Source organism: Pleurodeles waltl, chromosome 9, assembly GCF_031143425.1.
Source record: "Pleurodeles waltl isolate 20211129_DDA chromosome 9, aPleWal1.hap1.20221129, whole genome shotgun sequence".
Taxonomy (NCBI): Eukaryota; Metazoa; Chordata; class Amphibia; order Caudata; family Salamandridae; genus Pleurodeles; species Pleurodeles waltl.
This window is the reverse complement of record NC_090448.1, coordinates 526,003,891-526,024,731: the sequence shown is the minus strand read 5'-3', so window position 1 is coordinate 526,024,731 and position 20,841 is coordinate 526,003,891. Positions and strand designations below refer to the sequence as shown.

At 49.2% G+C, this 20,841-nt stretch overlaps 1 protein-coding gene across 1 annotated transcript in view; it reads left to right on the top strand.

Annotated features, from left to right (window-relative positions):
* Positions 1–20,841, top strand: part of LOC138259698 (phospholipid-transporting ATPase IK-like) — a 592,788-nt gene that overhangs the window by 317,440 nt on the left and 254,507 nt on the right. Inside the window, 1 exon segment of the mRNA XM_069207591.1 lies at positions 2,553–2,557. Coding sequence (XP_069063692.1) covers positions 2,553–2,557 — 5 coding nt within the window.

The window sequence follows — 20,841 nt, the reverse complement described above, 5'->3', positions numbered from 1 at the left end:
ACTGTGCTTTGTGTGTACCCTAGACAGTCATACACAATGGGAGTTTAGGTGTGACTTGATGTGCCTTGATGGGCCATTCTGGGCAGGATAGGTGAGAAGAGCTGGGCACAGGCACACTTACACCTGAATAGGCTGTGTCCTGTCCACACACAAAGGGCTGCATACCCTCCTGCAGTGAGTCTGGAGGCAGGGCAGGACAACTGTGCACTTCAAAGGCATGTCTTTGACGTCTCCCTCCCATCAAAGGAATTAGTGGGTATAAGAACTGGACCTTAGACACCACTACTTCAGCGCATGTCTGGACCTGTGGATATTCTGCCAGTAAGAAGGACTGCTGTGCTGTTGAAGGACTGCCACTCTGCAGGACTGCACTCTGCTAGGCTCCTGATTTGCTGTGCTGACCTGTTTCCTGCTGTCCTCTTACCTGGGAGTGAGAGGATTGGACTTGCATCTCTCCAACCCAGACCCAGTGTGACTGCAAGAGCTAGGTGGCTGGCCTCCTAATCTGAAGCCTCTGGGACATAAATTAATTCCAACCACCCTGCTTCTGCACCTGGACTCTGCCATCTGTGAGTCTGCCCTGCAAATTGGGACCACCCCAGACCTGGACCCTTGGAAGTGGGCCCAAGGTGTTGCCTCCAGCAGAACCAACACATCCTCAGCTTTGGGAGCAGAACCGATGCATTGCTACTGATGCAAGGAGCAGAACAGATTCATCACTGCTACTGCATGGTTCGGAACTGATTCAACATTGCTGCTGCACCCTGCATCTTGGGTTTGAGTCATCACTTTCAGAACCACCACTGCTCAATGCTTTCCTGGAGCAGGTCCTCATACCCCTTGTCGTCGGCAGCCTCGAAGACGACCCCAAAGCTCTGCATTGCAGCTTCATTGGCCATCAGAACAGACTCATTGCCTCGGCTGCTCAGCTCATCCCCGACATTGGTCTTGGCATTTCAAGCCCCGTCTACAGGATCCTCAACACTGCTGCAACAAGACCTTTCACCATACCCTTGCCGCATCTCGGAACCAGCGCATCACATCTATTGCGTGACGCATCTTCGTCTTGGGTCCACTCAATGCTCTGAAACTAAGATTCAAGGTACTTTTGTTTAGCAGGACTAACTGGGTCCCTGTAGCCAGCCTGCGCTCCATCATGGTCTGCCTGAACTTTTTACTTTGTCCCAATCAAGTGCGACAATATCCTGGTTGGTGCTTCTTGCCTAAGCACTATTTTACAGTTTATTCTTTAAAAATTCATAACTCAAGTTCTACTTATTAGATATTTGTTGTTTTGGTCTTGTTTTATTTAGTAAATTACTAACTAGTTTCCTAACCTGGTGTGAGATCCTTTTTATGTGATGTTTTTACTGTTTTACTATTTGAAGTGTTGCACAGATATTTTACACACTGCCTTTAACACTGCCTTCAAGTTCAGCCTGACTGCTCTGTGCCAAGCTACCAGAGGATGAGCACAGGTTAATATGGAGTGGAGGTCGCTAGTGCCTTACCCTGACAAGAATTGCGATTGCTGCTTGACCAGGGCTCACACCCCAGTCAACCAAAAACCCAATTTCTCATATGTATGTATATATATATATATATATATATATATATATATATATATATATATATATATATATATATATAAAAAGAGGAGAATTGTCCTGACAAGCGTGTTGTGGCGCACATATTTCACCGGTGGTGCTGATTGAAGGCAGGACGTCCGTATTTAAAAAAAAGGGGATTTCTCTTTCACTTTGTCAAGAGAAAAGAACCGCACTCCGTCGTTGTGCAATTAATAATTAAACTTTTATTCCATTTGTGGGATTACAAACAAACAAGACAGGAATCCCCTGACGCGTTTCGGTCACACCGGACCTTGTTCACAGGTGTTTCCTGTGTACTCATTTAGCGCTTTAAATAAACTATCTAGACTCAACAGAAAAAATACTACTAAAATTGCACCCAAACATCAAAAAATCAAAAAATGCTCCTTAACATCACAAAATATATACACTTTAGCAAGAAAAAACAAAAACTTTTTTTACTAATGTTCTTCAACCAACAATAATATTGTTACAAAAATCCGAGATGTTTGTCTCCTCAATTTCCCATTTGCTATGTCTTCTGGTAGATGTAGTTTATAACATCTCGTCAAATAAATTAAATTATTTTAACATGCATTATTTGAAATTTTGTTTCTTAAATTGATTGAAAAACAATATTAGAGCAGTTCTAGAGGTGTTTTAACATACTGCATGGAGCCTCATTAATTTTTAATTAATAGAATAAGGATCATATTCATTTCTTGCCTATAATAGCACAATCCCCAAAAATCTATTTTAACAATGGCCCACACTTAATCCTACACCTCTGATGTCAGTCTATTTTGATGTTATTACTGCAATAAACTTCTATTTTTGGCGCCAAAAATATGTATATGTCCATCATAATAATAACTAAGAAAGACATAGAGAGGAGGTGAGAAAGAAAGAACAAGGGGAGGAGGAGAGGGAGAGGAGGAGAGTATGACGGTTGAGAAGGTGAAGGGAAAGTGAAGGGTGAAGCAAAAGCCTATTATTCTTCCCTCAGAAATAAAAAAATGGAAAAATGTTTTCTTCTCTTTTCTCTTTACTAACATATAGGCCAAAACAAACCCCCCAAGGAGAAGCATCTTCGGAGTGCGGTTCTTTTCTCTTGACAAAGTGAAAGAGAAAGAGAAATCCCCTTTTTTTTAAATATATATATATATATATCTTGGCATCCTTGGTGTGGTGTCCCCTGACTCTTTGCGTTCTGACCTCCTGTTCCTCCTGTTTAGCTGACTTAATTTTTGCTGCCTTTAGGATTCTGTGCACTTTACCACTGCTAACCAGTGCTAACGTGGATGTGCTCTGCACTCTAAACATGGTGGCATTGGCTTATCCACAATTGCATATTTAATTTACTTCTACGTTCCTAGTAAAGTGCACTATATCTGCGAAGGGCCTATAAATTAAATGCTACTAGAGGGCCTGTAGCACTGATTGTGACACTCACTACAGTACCTATTTAAACATGTCTCAGGCCTGCCATTGCAGAGCCTGTGTCTACAGTTTTAAACTGCCATTTGGGCCTGGCAAGTTCACCCATTTGCCAGGCCCAAGCTTTCCTTTTGAGTACATGTAAGCACACATAAGGTAGGGCCTAGTAGCCTAGGACTTGCCTTTCTACATCCTCCAAGAACCTAAGTGACTCCAAGGGCTTGATGGCTTGCCTCTGTTTTGAAGACTCAGGGCAATGAAAGACTTTTCTCAACCCTCCTTCCACTGCTGGACCAACTGTGAGTGCTGTCCTGCTAAGAGCTGCCAATTCGGTCCTTGATCTTGAAATTGGGCTTTGCAGCTGTTTCTCTGCAAACATCGACACTACTTCGGTTGCACTGATCAGAACCGCCGCATCCCTCCTCAATTGCCATGCATCGCTCTGCCGCTGAGGACGAGTACTTTGCATCGCTGACTGCATGGCTTCTGATCAACACCTCACCACCAGCCCTATGCATCACCTTCAAATAGCCTGCTGCACAGCTTAACAACAATGATGCGTTGCCTTCATCGCAAAGCTTTCGATGCCGCACCTTGATTACATTTTATCAGCGACTGCAGGGATCGACGATGACACATCCCCTGGCTGCATGGATCAGAACCAAGGCATCACCTTCGCCACACCTCCTCGACGTCAACGTGAACTTCCATTCAAGATACTTTTCAGAAGGCCCTAGATGGTCCTGTAGGTGGCCTGCCCTCTATCGTGGTTGGCTTGAACTCTGGATTTACCCCGAAGTAGCGCAACTTTAAGTAGCTTTTAAGAGTCATTGATTTCTAAGCACTATTGCAGTTTATTCTTTAATAATTCATATCTCAAGATCTCTACCTATTGGATTTGGGTAATTTTGGTCTCATTTTACACGCAAAAATATTCTCTATTTTTATAAACTGGTATGAAGGATTTTTTAGATGTTTTTACAGTGTAATTGTAATTTAAGCGCTGCCTCCTAAGTTTAAGCCTGTTCCAAGCTCTAGAGGTTGAGCACAGGTTAATTTAGGGTGTGTAAATGACTTACTCTGACTAGGATTGTGGTCCCTACTTGGACAGGATGCATACCTCTGCCAACAAGAAACCCCGTTTCTATCATTGGTGATGAGCTGTGAGGATAGGACTTGTGTTTGTGCAGTACCTTACAGTAATTTGGTGTACACTACCACCCACATCTAGACCAATTTGAATCAATTGTCTATGATCCCATTTGGCAATTTTTCTACTCTATCTGATTGGCATTTTTAATTTTTCAACTCTCCCTGACTAGCATTTTCACTTTTCTATAAATCATTTATCTGATTGGCAGTCCCACAACTGCACCTACCCCTGCAAACCTGGATTTTGAGTTGGCCAAGCTGGAGAAATATACAATGACCCAGCTCAAGGATCTTTGCAAGGTGTTCGGGGTTCCCACCAAAGGCTTCACCAAGAAAGTGGAGCAGCAAAAGGCACTGAGGGCCTGGATAGAAGCTAGGGATACAGCACATGAGACTCCTGAGGAGGAGGATGTGGAAATAGAGGGTGTTGAGGAGCTGGACCAGGATTCAATGGAGAATCTGGGACTGCCTTGGGCCAGGAGGAGGATACCTTGCAAGGAGTAGGGATTCCTCGCAGACCAGGGAGCAGCATTTCAGTTGGGAGCCTGTCAGAAGAGGAGCTGGCAGACAGGAGGAAGGAAAGAGACTTAAAGCGGGTGCTGGCTAAATTGGCCATGGAGGAAAATTATGTTGGCTCAGGAGATGAGTCTGAGACAGCTGGACATCAAAGCCACGAGGGCTGATTCCAGCCAAGATGGTGGCAACAGTTCAGTGCCCTTTAACAGAAGGGTCCACATGCCTAAGGGTCTGGTGTCTTACTTTGTCGTGGGAGATGACATAGCCAGATAGATTGATGCCTATGAGATTGTTCTACAGATACACGGTGTCCCTGAGAAGGATTTGGGAGCTAGTGTGTGGAGGCATATTACTACTGAGGGTAGGGACACTCTTCTGTACCTAGACCCAACTCCCATAATGCACAGTTCCATATAAATAACTTCCTGAACTGGAGCGCTTAATTTCCATATAGCTGCAAATATATATATATATATATATATATATATATATATATATATATACACTACATATTGTATTCATACATGCACAACGCAAAGCTAAAAATAAGAATTAAAAATGCATCACCATGGGGCTTGACATTATTTCTTTGTCTGTCAGCTTCAAGTCGTGGAACCCAGACGACCGGAAAGAGAGAGAACTACCCACAATGGGATTCTGAGCAAGGCATCCCTCCTCAGAATGAGTTCCGTCTAGTTTCAGCCATCAAGCATCCTCTCCTTATATCCTTTAAACAAACTGGAGAGGAAAATTCTATAAACTCCCCCTCCTATACAGTAAGTTGTTGTTCAGGCGATGCTCTCTGTACCAGGTCAGTGTTGAAAAGAAACAAGCTAGAGACTAGCTAACTCTCATGGTCTTTTTTCAAGGCCGAGCTGTTCCCTACCTTACCATAAACATTCTCAGCCTGGTACATTTTATCACTGATACTCCCCCATATTATGTGCCCATCCTTGGTGAGAAATAGCGAAAACACGTTGCACAAGCTGTGCTTGGCAGAATACCTGCACCACTAATGTGACGGTGTGTGAAGCTAAGCTAAGCACAAAATGGAGTCAGTGGTCAAGATGAAGCTGGTGGATAAATTCAAATAGCATTACAACAGGTTGTCTGATACAATGAGGGCTAACATTAAGGAGGAGGTCTCTAAAATATTGGCACTAGGATTTACTGAGCCCTCTAACAGTTCTAGGTCCAGCTCAGTGGTGCTGGTCTCAATGGCTGCCCTGCCAGATGTCATACCTGAAATCCAGTTCTGTGTGGACTACCATGGGCTCAGTGCAGACATTAGGACTGATGCACAGCCATCCCCAGAGCTGATGAGCTTACTGATGGGTTTGGAGCTGCCAAGTACCTCAGCATGTTTGTCTAATGTCCGGTTACTGGCAGATTGCCCTAAGGGGGCAAAAGAGAGTCTGCATGCGCCACACTAGAAGGGCTCTTCCAGTTCTAGTTCATGGCCTTTGAGTTAAAGAACGCCCCTACCACCTTCCAAAGGTTGGTCAACCAGGTGTTAGCTGGACTGGAGAATTTCAGTGGCACCTTACTAGATGACATTGTGGTCTTCCCTTATAGCTGGGAGGACCACCTGCGCCACCTTAAGGAAGTGCTTCAGGGTCTGCAGAGGGCAGCCCGACTATGAAGTCCAGTAAATGCTAGATAGGGCAGGGATCTATGGTCTACTTAGGACACCAAGTAGCGGTTGTAAGGTGTAGCCTGTGCAGCCCAAAATTGACATCATTCTGGGCAACACCCCAAGACCCAGCCAAAGTAAAAGCCTTCCTATGCCTCACTGGATACTACAGGAGATTCATCAAGGGCTATGGCATCATTGTTGCCTCCTTGACAGAGCAGATTTCCAAGAAGTAGCCATGTCAGGTGATCTGGACAGAGGCATGCCAGAAAGCTTTTGACACCCTGAAAGAAGCCATGGGCACGGCACACGTGCTCAAGGCCCAATTTCTCCCAAGAGTTAGTTGTGCAGACAGACACCTCAGAGCAAGGCATAAGGGCTGTGCTCTCACAGGTAAATGAAGAGGGCCTGGATCAACCTGTAAACTTCATCAGTAGGAGGCTGCTTCCCAGGGAACAGAGGTGGGGGCAATTGAAAGGGAAGCCTTTGCTGTGGTCTAGGCACTGAAGAAGCTAGAAGCTAAGGCAAAACCTGTTTGGCACTCACTGCTAGGTTCAGACAGACCACAGGCCCCTCAGATGGTTAATGCAGATGATGGGTGAGAATCCCAAACTGTTGAGGTGGTCCATCTCTCAACAGGGAATGGACTTTATGGTAGAATACCATGCCAGTGCTGAGGGTCTCTCCAGGTTCTTCTGCCTTAGTGAAGAGAACTCCCAAGGGGTTGGATAGCTCTCCCCACTTTCAGTTGGGGGGAGACGTGCTAGACCTGGCATCAGTGGTGTGACTTCCCCTGATTGTTTTACCTTCTGAACTCCTGTTTTGCTGACTTCATTTTTGCTGGCTGACTGCCCTGTGCCAACTACCAGAGGGTAAGCACAGGGTAATTTAGGGTGTCTGACTTACCCTGACTAGGATTGTGGTCCCTACTTGGACAGGATGCATACCCCTGCCAACTAGAGAACATATATATATATATATATATATATATATATATATATATATATATATATATATATATATATATATATATAAAAATCAACTGGAAAGGTAAGTGTGAGTGCTCGTAGCTTTGTCTCTCAGTACATCATGTTCTTACAAGTAAAACAGAACAATAAGACTTGTGAATCATGCATAATGGCGTTCCTTTAGCTTAATGCAATTGGTCAAAAACTCTTAATTCTGTTATATTTTATCCTCATTGTATGTCTTTGTGTGGGACTTACGTCCCACTCTGCCCCCCTCTCAGTTTCTCTTTTTCTGTCACTCATGCAGGTACAAGCTCAGATGGGAAAGACAAGTTGCAGGTGAGCTGGGACGCAGATTATAATGTAATGACTAGAATGCACATGAAAGAATTACCTTTGCTTTATTTGCCACCTCCAGGCAAGTGATTGCTAAGAGGAGTGATTGGCTTATGAAATAATTGCTTATTTGAACTTTATTATCGATAATTTGTGGCATAATAAAATGCCAAGCTGCATATATACAGAAATGAGTATATACAAGCTAAATCATGCATAATGCTTATTGCAAATAGATCTAACCCAAGGGGGTATGAAGACGTCCTAAATAATCATAAAAATGACAAGATAATTGACAGTTCCATATCAATTAATTACTTGGCGTACTTTTTGCAATCAAGTTAGTCGTATGCTTTCAGACATCTATCCCACTTCTATGCATTTTCCTTCCCCTTTCCTCTGGTGGTGGTTCCTAGCGCTTTTATAAGTGCCTACACATTTAGTCGGTTTGTACAGTTCCTCTCCAAGTGGTTTTCAGTTTTTTTACATAAAGGTCGTCCGATGGCTGTGATCTTTATATTTGTTTAGGTTCGTGGAAAACAATAAGCTTGGAAATAGACTACATCTTGCATTCACCAACATAAAGGATTGTTACAAAAGCATTTCTCTTTAATGGGATTTTTTATGATACCCACAAAGAATAAAAGAAACTCTACTCATTTGCAGAACCCTAGAGCACAGCTTTCCTCATTTAAAAATCATTTAAGTTAAAAGTGTCTTTAGGAGGGAACATTTTCCGATCTTTTTAAAGTAGACAATTTAAAGCCAACCAGTCATGGAAAAGTACATTAGATTAACAACACCACACCATTTTAAACTGCACAGGAAAGACAGAAATGATGCTTCCTTGCTGGTGCTGTTAATGACAAGAAACCTGACACTCTGGCCCTCATTCTGACCTTGGCGGGCGGCGGAGGCCGCCCGCCAAAGTCCCGCCGTCAGGTTACCGTTCCGCGGTCGAAAGACCGCGGCGGTAATTCTGACTTTCCCGCTGGGCTGGCGGGCGGTCTCGTTCAGACCGCCAGCCAGCCCAGCGGGAAAGACGCTTCCACGATGAAGCCGGCTCGGAATCGAGCCGGCGGAGTGGAAGCTGTGCGACGGGTGCAGTTGCACCCGTCGCGTATTTCACTGTCTGCGCAGCAGACAGTGAAATACATGTAGGGGCCCTCTTACGGGGGCCCCTGCAATGCCCATGCCAGTGGCATGGGCACTGCAGGGGCCCCCAGGGGCCCCGCGACCCCCCCTACCGCCATCCGGATCTCGGCGGTCCGACCGCCGGGATCTGGATGGCGGTAGGGGGGGTCAGAATCCCCGCGGCGGTGCAGCAAGCTGCGCCGCCGCGGAGGATTCAATGGGGCCGCGGTACACTGGCGGGACCCCGCCAGTGGTGCCGGTCCGACCGCGGCTTTACCGCCGCGGTCGGAATCCCCATTGAAGCACCGCCGGCTTGTCGGCGGTGCTCCCGCGGTCCTCCGCCCTGGCGGTCAAAGACCGCCAGGGTCAGAATGAGGGCCTCTGTCTTTAAGGAATCCATATGCTGAACTGTCCCAGCATTGACTGCAAAGTAACTACGTAGTTCGTTTTCAATGGGCATAGAAATGCCTAAACCCGCAATCATACTAGTCCTCTGGTTCTCAGGGATGCAGAACAGACTACCCAAAATGTAGAGAAAGGGTTGCAGGTAGGTGACCTTTTCTATATGGAATTTTCTTTGATATTGATAAAAAATAGAATTAAATGGCAATCTTAACCAAATCCTCAGTCGTGGGAAGCCAGAAACCTAAGGAAAATAGATTTACTGCACAGATAATCCTGTCTCTCTGTTGTAGTTGTCCTGAAGCCAGAAACTATACAAATTTGTGAATTGATCTCCAGGTGTGCTAGTTGGTCATTTCTTTTTTTTCATTAACAATTTTTATAGATTTTATTCGACATCAACATATTAGTACAGGTCTCATATGTATCAAGCATGTAATCAAAATCATTGTCATTTTCATAAATTGAGGTAAACAACAACATCCCGGATGCTGTAGCTTGGAGGCAGGAAGTTTGTATGTCTGCTGGCAGCCCCATCACGGAAAGTTATCAGATGTCTCCCACCATTTGTCCCATATTTTATGGTATTTTGTGGGGCAGCCTCGTGCCTCGTACACTGGCTTCTCTGTACAGCAGTCCACCCTGCGCCACTGTTTGGACAGTGTGGAGGCTTAGGGGCTCGCCACTTAGCCACTATGGGGGTCATTCTAAGTCTGGCGGGCGGCGGAGGCCGCCCGCCAGACTTCCCCCACCAAAATACTGCTCCGCGGTCGAAAGACCGCTGAGGGTATTTTGGGATTTGCCCTGGGCTGGTGGGCGACCGCCAAAAGGCCGCCCGCCAGCCCAGGGCAAATCAACCTTCCCACGAGGACGCCGGCTCAGAATTGAGCCGGCGGAGTGGGAAGGTGCGACGGGTGCAGTGGCACCCGTCGCGTATTTCAGTGTCTGCAAAGCAGACACTGAAATACAGAGTGGGGCCCCCAGGGGCCCCGCGGCACCCCCTAACGCCATGCGGTAGGCCGCCATGGAGGATTCTCAAGGGCAGCGGAAAACCGGCGGGAGACCGCCGGTTTTCCAAATCTGACCGCGGCCAAAGCGCCGCGGTCAGAATGCCCTGCGGGGCACCGCCGGCCTGTCGGCGGTGCTCCCGCCGACCCTGGCCCCGGCGGTCTCAGACCGCCGGGGTCAGAATCAGGGCCTATGTCATGTTTGACCACCATAATGGCTGTGCCAAATTGAGCTCAGTTAGCTCGTGTACCACCCATGCCCTCAGTCTACAGCTTCCTAGTACCACCCTAAGACTGGGCAGGACCAGACCACATGTTAGAAGTCCGCAGGGGTCTGAGAACATTGTGAACAGTTTGAGTTTGCCAGAAGGCCTGCTTTAAACAGACATTCAAGAGTAAGGTAAGCACTGTATAAGTAATATGTCTGAACAAGGCGCAATCTAGACCATATTGTGATGACTCTGGGGTCTATCACTGCGTCGCAACAGTCCTCATCTTGTGAAGATCCCAACCAGCTCTCCCATCGTGTTGTGAGGTAATTTAAAGTGTTGGGGGGTTGGTGACCAGTGTACAATTTGGGAGACGACCCCCTCCCCAGTGCACTCATCATGAGCTTAGCCTCTTAGCCGTAACTGCAGGTATTTTTGGAACTTTTGTGGAGAGTACAAACTCTGTTTGAAGTACTTGGAAGAGTGCATATGGGTGTCAGACCAAATGCCCCCCAACTGTGTGATGCCAATGGCATTTCAGCGGTGAAAGCTTCCACCTCTGCAACCTCTCTCAGCAATGTACCCTGCCATAGCATGGTCTGTTGGGTGAGTTTAGAGCCCCTTCTAGTGTGTCTCAAAACAGCCCTCCACCCAAGGAAGACCGTACTTGGCACCTCTGGTAAGACATTGGGAACTGCAGCTCTGATTAGCATTGCCATGGTACAATGAATCCCCATCGAGGTGAGCTCCACACAGTAGGGCAGGTCCAACAATCCTCCTTTGAGTCAAACATTGATGATCAGGAGTTGTGAGGCAAGAAAATACAGGCAGAGGTTGGCCATCCCAAGACCCCTGTCATGTGGGTCACGTTGACAATGAACATAAGCCAGGTGTGGTCTAGAACCATGCCGTAGGAAGGAACGGGCTAGTGAGACGATCTCCTGAAACCAGTGGCAGGGAATCATCTGCAGAAAGTTTTGAAAGAGGTACAAAAATCTTGGTAGTATGATCATCTTATATAGGGTGATTTGGCCCATCACGTTCAGCGCTGGGCAATCTTCTACGTTTGCAAATCTGCCTTGATTTGACGGGTGAGAGGTGTAATGTTGAGGGACCACATGAGGTAAGGGAGAAGAGCCACCTGAATCCCCAAGTAGCGAAAGCTCAGTTAACACACTGGGATGGTAGTTTGCCAAGGCTCGCAACTATGCGATGGTGACAGCAGCACCAGAGTCAATTTAGTCTGATTAAGGTGTAGACCAGAGGCCTACTCAAGCTGCAAAACCTGGAGACATTGGGGACTACTGATGGCAGGGTCAGATATAAACAGAAGGACATTGTCCGCATATAGAGCAATATGATCCTCATGGCCCATGTCCCATTCCCAATCACTGAGCTGCGCATTACTGCGAATGAGTCTGGCAAGGGGCTTGATTGCCAACGCAAAGACAAGGGGAGACAGCCTTGTCTGGTCCCCCGGAGTATTGGGAATTCTTCCATCAACACCGCCTTGATCTGTACCCAGGCTGCGGGGTTAGAATTTAACACCCAAACAGAACCACAAAAACGTGACCCCATACCAGCCCCCCACATGACTTGAAAGAAGTAGCTCCCGTCCACAGTATCAAAAACCTTCTCAAAGTCTAGAAGGAGCAGGGCTAAAGGAGGTGTGAGGAGATGACGGCAGGTTAGGGCCACATAACAGACAGTGGGGGTCATTCCGACCCCGGCGGTCAAGGACCGCCGGGGTTGGCGGGAGCACCGCCAACAGGCTGGCAGTGCCCCGCAGGGCATTCTGACCGCGGCGGTTTGGCCGCGGTCAGAACAGGAAAACTGGCGGTGTCCCGCCGGTTTTCCGATGCCCTGAGGAATCCCCCATGGCGGCGCAGCTTGCTGCGCCGCCATGGGGGATTCCGACCCCCTCACCGCCATCCTGTTCCTGGCGGTTCCGACCGCCAGGAACAGGATGGCGGTGAGGGGTGTCGTGGGGCCCCTGGGGGCCCCTGCAGTGCCCATGCCAATGGCATGGGCACTGCAGGGGCCCCCGTAAGCGGGCCCCACATAGAATTTCAGTGTCTGCATTGCAGACACTGAAATTCGCGACGGGTGCAACTGCACCCGTCGCACCCTTCCCAGTACGCCGGCTCCATTCGGAGCCGGCGTCCTCGTGGGAAGGGGTTTCCCGCTGGGCTGGCGGGCGGCCTTCTGGCGGTCATTCGGCGGACCCCCAGTGTCTTGTGCTCCTGGATGCTATAAAGGCACATTGGTCAGGGCGTATGAGGATCTGGAGCACTGGTTTCAACCGGGAGGCTTTGATCTGCGCAAACATCTTAATTTCACCATTAATCAAGGAGAAGGGTCAGTACTCCACGCATGAGGAGGATGGGGGTTGGGTCTTTGGTATGACCACAATGATCACCTGGTCAATGTCTTGCAGAAAATAACCTACTGCTGTTGCATAGAAGTTCAGCAGATAGGGTATTAGGATTTATCTATATTTGGCATAAAATTCTGTGGGGTAGCCAATCGGGCTGGGAGTCTTACTAGATGCCACTGCCGTGATTGCCGTCCCAAGACGTGGGGCTGTGATGGGCTGATCCAGTTGCTGTGCCTCTGTGAGGGAAAGCCTGGGAGAGACACTTCATCCAGAAAAGGAGATGTTATTTCATGCGGCAAGCAGGGGGACCGTGGTATATAATTGGGCATAGTAAGCTGCAAATGCATGAGCAATATTTCGGCTGTATTTCAGGCACAGTTCTGCTAGCCAAAAGTCTGGATGCCAGCCAGTAGAACAATTTACCAATTTTGTCTCCCCACCCATAGACGGGAGCAGTAGATGCAAGCCAGATCTGTTTTGCCACTTCCAATGAGATGAGCCTGATCTCCTCCTGGATTAATGTCAATTGTCTAGTTATGGCCCCTTGAGGGTCTGCGGGAAGCTGTACCTCCAATCGGAAGGCACTAGCCTTCATTTGAGTTATTTGGTGTTGTTTCACTTTCTTCTTCTCTCTGAGTAGACTTTAAGTGTGGCCCCTAATGGTGGCCTTTCAGGCACCCCTAAGGGTACCTATAGTTCACACCATGCTTAATTGTTCTGGAAGTAGGCCTGTATTTCCTGCTCCACTGCGTTGGTATATGCCTCATCCTGGAGGTGCCACACATTAAGGCCCTCATTATGACTTTGGTGGTAAATGCTGCTTACCGCCGCGGTTGCAAATATTTGTTTGCCGTATTATGACACATACACACCAAACCGACAGAATACTGCCACATACACAAATCCGCCAGCCCAAAGGTCACTGTTAAAGTGTTGGTATGAACACCCATACCGTTATGACAGCAAAACAACACCCACCACATTATGCCCCATGAATCACCATGGCGCTCAGAATGGCCACCCAAATACAAAACAACACAGCATTGGCCTAAACAAAAATCACACACCTGACACTGATACACACACCACACACACCCACCAACAGCACTATTAAACACCCACCCACATTACCCACAACTCTTTACGAACACCAGTAATCGCCACAAGACTAACACGAAAACCACTGAGACAACTACACACACCCACCACAAACACCCATCCATCCATCACGCACCCCACATCCCACACACCACCACATCACTCAACACCCTCTGCACAACATACACCACACAATACCCATGTTCCCACTAAGGCACCCCCGTTTCACTAATGAGAAGTTGCGGGTCATGGTGGAGGAAATAGTCAGGGTAGAGCCACAGCTGTTTGGTGCACAGGTACAGCAAATATCCATTGCAAGGAAGATGGAGCTATGGCGGAGAATCGTGGACAGTGTGAATGCCATGGGACAGCATCCAAGAACAAGGGACGACATCAGGAAGAGTTGGAACGACCTACGGGGAAAGGTACGTTCCATAGCAGTAAGGCACCAGCTCACCATCCAGAGGACTGGTGGTGGACCTTCACCTCCTCCCCCACAGCTCACAGCTCACAGCATGGGCAGAGCAAGTCTTGGCAGTCCTGCGTTCTGAGGGACTCACTGGAGTAGCCAGAGGACTGGACACTGGTGAGTCAATATTTACTACTTATCACCCCCCCCATACCTGCATGCCATCACACCCCCTCACCATCACTCCCATCACTCCACTCCATCCCACACACTGCATCTACACATCTGACTAACCCCAATGCCAAGCCCTGCATGCTATACCAATGCATGGACAGCACTCTCAACCCTGCATATACACCCATCACCAAAGCATGCGCAGTATGGAGAACTAACAATCCCACGATACATCACCATACACAAACAAAGGTGGCAGGGCAACTGCAACAATAGAGGAGAAGCTAGGGATGTACAATATATCACAGACAAGAAGCATAATACATCACTTACATCCCCAAAGGTGCCCCAGCCAATGTCAGTGGCGAGGAAGTGCCACAAAAACTAACAGTCCCCCCACAGAAGATGCCCCCAGTAATGACAGTAACTATGGATTTCAGGATCTGGATGAACTGCCTGGCCCATCAGGGACCACTGGTCAGTCGCCCACCCCAGCCCACTAACAGTCCACCACAGAGCCTCCCCTATCAGTATCCAACACCACAGCACCCACCCAACATCCCCACACTTCTGTCACCAGGACACGTCAATCAGCAGTGTGCCCACCTGTACAGGGACCCCAGTCCACACCTCACCCCTAAGACAATCAGGGTCCTGGGGTCTGTGGCAGTGGGTACACCGTGAGGAACCGACTCTCCAGGAGGCACTCACTAATGTCCTGGGGGTTTACCAACAATCCCAGGACAAGATGGGCCAGATCCTTACCGACATGCAGGAGAACAAGCGTCCACAGGAGGAACATCATCAGGGGATCAGGGAGGATTTGCAGGCCATCAACACCACCATGGTTTCCGTAGCAGGGGTGCTAGCAGATATGGCCAGCATCATGAGGGAATGGCCAGCACACCAGCGGGCCCCTACCACTAGCCAATGTACTGACCAGCCCACCACTTCTGCTGCAGCTAGTGGGCAGGAGGCTCTGCCATAGGACCCACAGGCCACCAGCACCCCTCCCCCCTGAAGAAGGTGAACCACCCCGCAAACGTTCCCTGCGGCCCAGGAAGAAGCTAGAGACACTTGCCAAGACCACCACCTGAATGTCCCCCTTGTGTCCCACCCTGTCACCTTGTCCACTTTGAACTGCCTTTGATTCCCGTCCTATGACCCCTTGGACACTGGACCTGTGCTAAAAACAGACTGGAACAATACCTTGGACCTTCCTCTACCATCACCTCATTCAGTTTCACTTTTCCGTCAATTATTTGCACTACAATATACACCCTTGAACACAACTTGAATGACAGTGTTTTATGTGATGAAAATGTGCATTTATGGAAACAGTCACATCTTGTGCAAATGTTCGGAACACTGTGATAGCATGCAATTAATGACCTGTAGCTGCCTGTAGTCATCACATCAGTACACAGTTGTTATATCACCAACATCTGCAAAATGAGAAACTATAGGTGACAGTAAGTTGAGATGCAAAGGAAGTGAATGCCATCCTGCTACAGCCACACAGAAAACATCAATAGTCACAGGAATGGTCAGTTCCACTGTCTCACCTGTGTGTCATTGAAAGTATTGATATATAACTGATGTTCTGTTGTCCACATCCTCATCCTCTGCCTCCTCATCCTCACTGCCCTCCGGGTCCACTGCTGCCACAGAGGCATTTCCAGTCTCCTCCTCCTGCAGATAAAGCACATGTCATCTGAGGGCCAGGTTTTGCAACTTGCAGCATGCCACTACTATCTGCCAGACCTTCTCGGTGAATAACACAGGGAAGCACCTGTCAGCTGGAGGCATCTGAACCTGGCCTTCAGGAGGCCAAAGGTCCTTTCAATAATTCTCCTGGTTCGGCCATGTGCATCATTATAACGATTCTCAGCCCCTGTCATGGCATTCCTCTCAGAGGTCAGGAGCCATGATAGGTTTGGGTAGCCAGAGTCACCTGTAAGTATTGAGGGACAACCATTAGCCTTACACAATGGTATGGGGTTAACACCAAAAGGCATACACTGACATACATTGGGTGGGGAGTCAGGCTCACCAATTATCCACACCCTGTGCCTCGGTAGTTGTGCCATCACATTTGGGATGCTGATATTCCTCAGGATGAATGTGTCATGCACTGACCCAGGATACTTGGCAGTGACGTGGACTGGTCCGCCAGGCACACCATTTGCGCATTGAGTGAGTCGAAACTCTTACAAATCCTGAACACCTGTTCATTCTGGCGGGAGGAACAAACGCAATATGTGTACCGTCAATCGGGCCATTAATATTGGGTATTTGTCCCATTGCATAGAATCCTTCCTTCATAGTGGCCAAATCTTCTACCTGGGGGAAAGCAATGTAGCTGCACATGTGTTTGACCAAGGCAGACAAAACCCTAACCAGCGTGATTGAGAACATTGGCTGTGACATTCCTGCTGCCAAGCCCACTGTCACTTGGAAAGAACCAGTTGCCTGGAAATGGAGCACTGATAGAACCTACACAAGAGGGGGGATCCTAGTGGGATGACGGATAGCTGATATCAGATCAGGCTTCAATTGGGCACACAGCTCTGTGATTGTGGCCCTGTCCAGTCTATAGGTGAGTATTATGTGCCTGTCCTCCAGTGTAGTCAAGTCCACAAGGGGTCTGTACACGGGGGCTTGTCTCCTTCTCCTATTCATCCACAGTGGCAGGTATCTAAGGGACACAGGAGTGAGTAGGCTGTCACAATTTGAATTGAACCACCACCTCAGTGTACATTGAGCATTGATGTGATGGACAATGGGAATATCAATGCATGTGCAAATTGTAGCAAAGACACAGTTATGGATTATCTGAATATAGTCCACCACCATTAAATGGAGACCACCTGTCCTGTATCTAGGGACAGGCGGAAGTGAGGTAACTCCGCTGACGTTGGGCGTCATGGCAGAAGGTGTTCTTGCACCTCTGTGAAATTCCTCATTGGCTAATATGGGGCTCTATGAATTACAGTGGCCAATAGGGTCAGCAGTGGCGGTGACAGTGTACACCGCCCCGGACGTGACTGCCATTTACTATATAAATCCTCACTTGATTACCGACTTTCCACAGGCCAACACCTACACTGCGTGTGCTGCTGTGACCTGAGTCTGGATCCTGCCATGGCCTGTGTGACCGAGGAAAGGGCCCCTAACTTCACGTCAGAGGAGTTGAAGCCCTTGGTGGATGGGGTCCTGTTCTAGTATGAACAGCTGTATGGGCCTCCAGACCAACAGGTGAGTACACCTTGGGCACGATGCATGTGACAAGTTTGCATGGAGATGTGTGTGCAAGCATTGTGTCATTTGGGGGGTTGGTATATCTGGTGGTAGTGTACATGGTGGGCGCTGGGTGATGTGTGTGCCAATGGAGATGGAAATGGGATTTGTGGGCCATATGTGTTACAGGCTGGATTGTATGTATAATGGTGTCCTCCTGTCTATGTTTTCTCTACAGGTCAGCGCCCATCAGAAAAAGGAATTGTGGCGTGCCAGCGCCAAGGCTGTGCGGACCCTTGGGGTCTGTCTACAGCAGGCAGAGCACTGACTGTAGGAAAACGTAGGAGGACCTGAAACGCTGGGCATGGAAGACCATGGAGGCCCAGCTGGGGATGGCCTCCTAACGAGGGCAGGGTGGCCGTCGGAACCTGAACCCCTGACTGCCTGCATACTGGCGGTGGCCTACCCAGAGCTGGATGGGCGCTTGAGGGCATTACAGCTGCCACAAGGGGGTGAGTACAGTGGGTGTTACAACTATAATTGGTAGGTGGCATGGGATCCTGGTGGTGGGTGTCAGTTAGTGGGTGCCCCTTACTGCCAGCTCAGACATTGCAGCGTGATCCAGCTCAAGGGTAATGGGTGTATTGCAAATCTGGTAACCTAGCTAGGTTGCATTCCATGTCAGACAGGGCTTAGTGACTCCCAGGAGGGGTTCAGTTGGCGGTGGTTGGCTCTCATCTTGCTGTGGTAGCTAGCCAATGGAGTGCCAGTGCGATGCATGGTGCTCAATCCTGCTAACAGTGTGTGACGGCAATGTGTATGCCACCTGTGGTGTTGGTACTGTAATTGACCCAGTGCTCCTTTTGTCTCTCCCCCTCTTTTTTCTTCTGTCATCCTGTACACGTGTGCATTAGCATCATCTGGGGGAGGAGCAGGGGCACCAGTGACAGAGGGGAGCTGCATCCCACAGGACCCAGGAGGCAGAGTCCACCGACGCCGAGGGAACCAGTGGGACAGAGGGCAAGGGGAGCACCACAGCGAAGACAGGAGGTGACAACACTGACTCTGATTCCTCCTCCGATGGAAGCTCCCTGGTGTTGGCAGACACCTCTGGGACCACCCCAGCTACAGGTACAGCTTACACCCCCGTAGCAGCACCGCCCCCCCAGTAGTCCCTCACCGAGTTGCCCACTCACCCAGGAGGGTGGGCATCTCCTTCGCCCCAGGCACTTCAGGCCCTGCCCCAGTCAGCCCTGCTGGCCTCAGTGAGAAGGCTATTGACCTCCTGAGATCCATCTCTGTAGGGCAGTCAACCATTGTGAATGCCATCCAAGGGCTGGCATCCCAGATGCAGCAATTCAATGCATTCCTGGAGGGCATTCACAGTGGATTGGGGCCCAACAGAGATCTTTCCAGGCTCTGGCCTCCTCTCTAATGGCAGCCATTGTCCCTGTTCCTACCGTCTCCCTCCAAATACCACTCGCCAGTCTCAGTCTCCTCAACCCAAACCCATCCCATGCACACATACAGACAAGCATGCACATCAACATTACACAAGAGTGGCACAGACAAACACAGGCAGCACACTTCAGGCCACTAGCACTCACACAAACAACAGACAGTTGCACACACAACAACATCCACTGCCTTCACTTCCTCCTCCTCCTCCTCCCTCACAGTCACATCCGCAATAACACCTGCATGCACTCCATCAACACCACCATCACCACACCAAGCAGCACACACACCTCACTTGCAGACACCTCCACAACATCGATCCACGCGTCCCCTGTGTCCTCTCTCACCCTGTCTGCCCCCCAAGAGACACAAATGCACGCACTCAGACTCCCAAAAGCCATCCACCTCACATGAGCACACTGCCCATGCACCTGCACCCAAGTCCAGTAGACATACACCTCCAACAACCACTTCCTCAACCTCCACTCCCATCCCTATTCCCTCATCCCGCCTCACCGTCCCTAAGAGGCTTTTCACTGCCCAACTTTACCTCTTCCCTCCCCCTTGACCCCCCGTCCTGCCCATAAGAGCAGGGTCACAATGATCCAGACCAGCACCTCAGCCAAACAGTCCACGTGGACAGTGGAGGCACCTCCTAGTCATGGAGGCAAGAAAGGGAAGGATCCCACTCCACCACAAAAGAAAGGAAAGGATCCTACTCCACCATCCAAGAGAGGGAAGGATTCCACTCCACCACCCAGGAAAGGGAAGGATCCCACTCCACCACCCAAGAGAGGGAAGGATCCCACTCTACCACCCAAGTAAAGGAAGGTCCCCAATCCACCAACTAAGAGAGGCAAGAGGCCCCCTCCAACAGCAGTGGGCAAGGAGCCCTCACCTCCAGCAGAGGCTGACAGGGGATCCTGTCCAACAGCAGTGAGCAAGAAGCTCTCACCTCCAGCAGAGACTGCCTGGGTTTCCCCTCCAACAGCAGTGGGTAAGGAGCCCTCACCTCCAGCAGAGGCTAGCTGGGGTTCCCCTCCAACACCAGTGGGCAAATAGCCCTCATCTCTAGCAGAGGCTGGCATGGTTCCCCTCCAACAGCAGTGGGCAAGGGGCCCTCACCTCCAGCAGAGGCTGGCTGGGTTTCTCTTCCAACAGCAGTGGTTAAAGAGCCCTCACCTCCAGCTGGGACACAGCAGCCCTCACCTCCAGCAGAGGGCATGTAACCCACCCTCCTGGGACTGTTGTACAAGGAGTCCCCTCCAGAACCAGTGGGCAAGTTTCCCACCTCAGAGACTGTGACCTTGCACTCCCCAGCAAAGGATAATGGGCATGGAGCCCCCTCCAGAACCAATGGGCAAGTTACCCACCTCAGAGACTGTGACCTTGCACTCCCCAGCAAAGGATAATGGTCATGGAGCCCCCTCCAGAACCAGTGGGCAAGTTCCCCACTTCAGCTGAGGTACCCCAACCCCCTTCCCCCTGAGGTGCCTGGATATTTCCAACATGATGCCCCTGCACAGTGTAGTGCAGATTTAATCAGGGAACAAGTTGGGGCTTGGACTGTGCCCTGTGGCCATGTGGGCCTTTGGTACTGTGGACTGTCCATTGGCCCTTTCTGAACATGTACTCAAATTTCTCTTATCACATGGACAATATGGTGGCTGTTGGCATCAGATTACAATATCAATTATGGCTA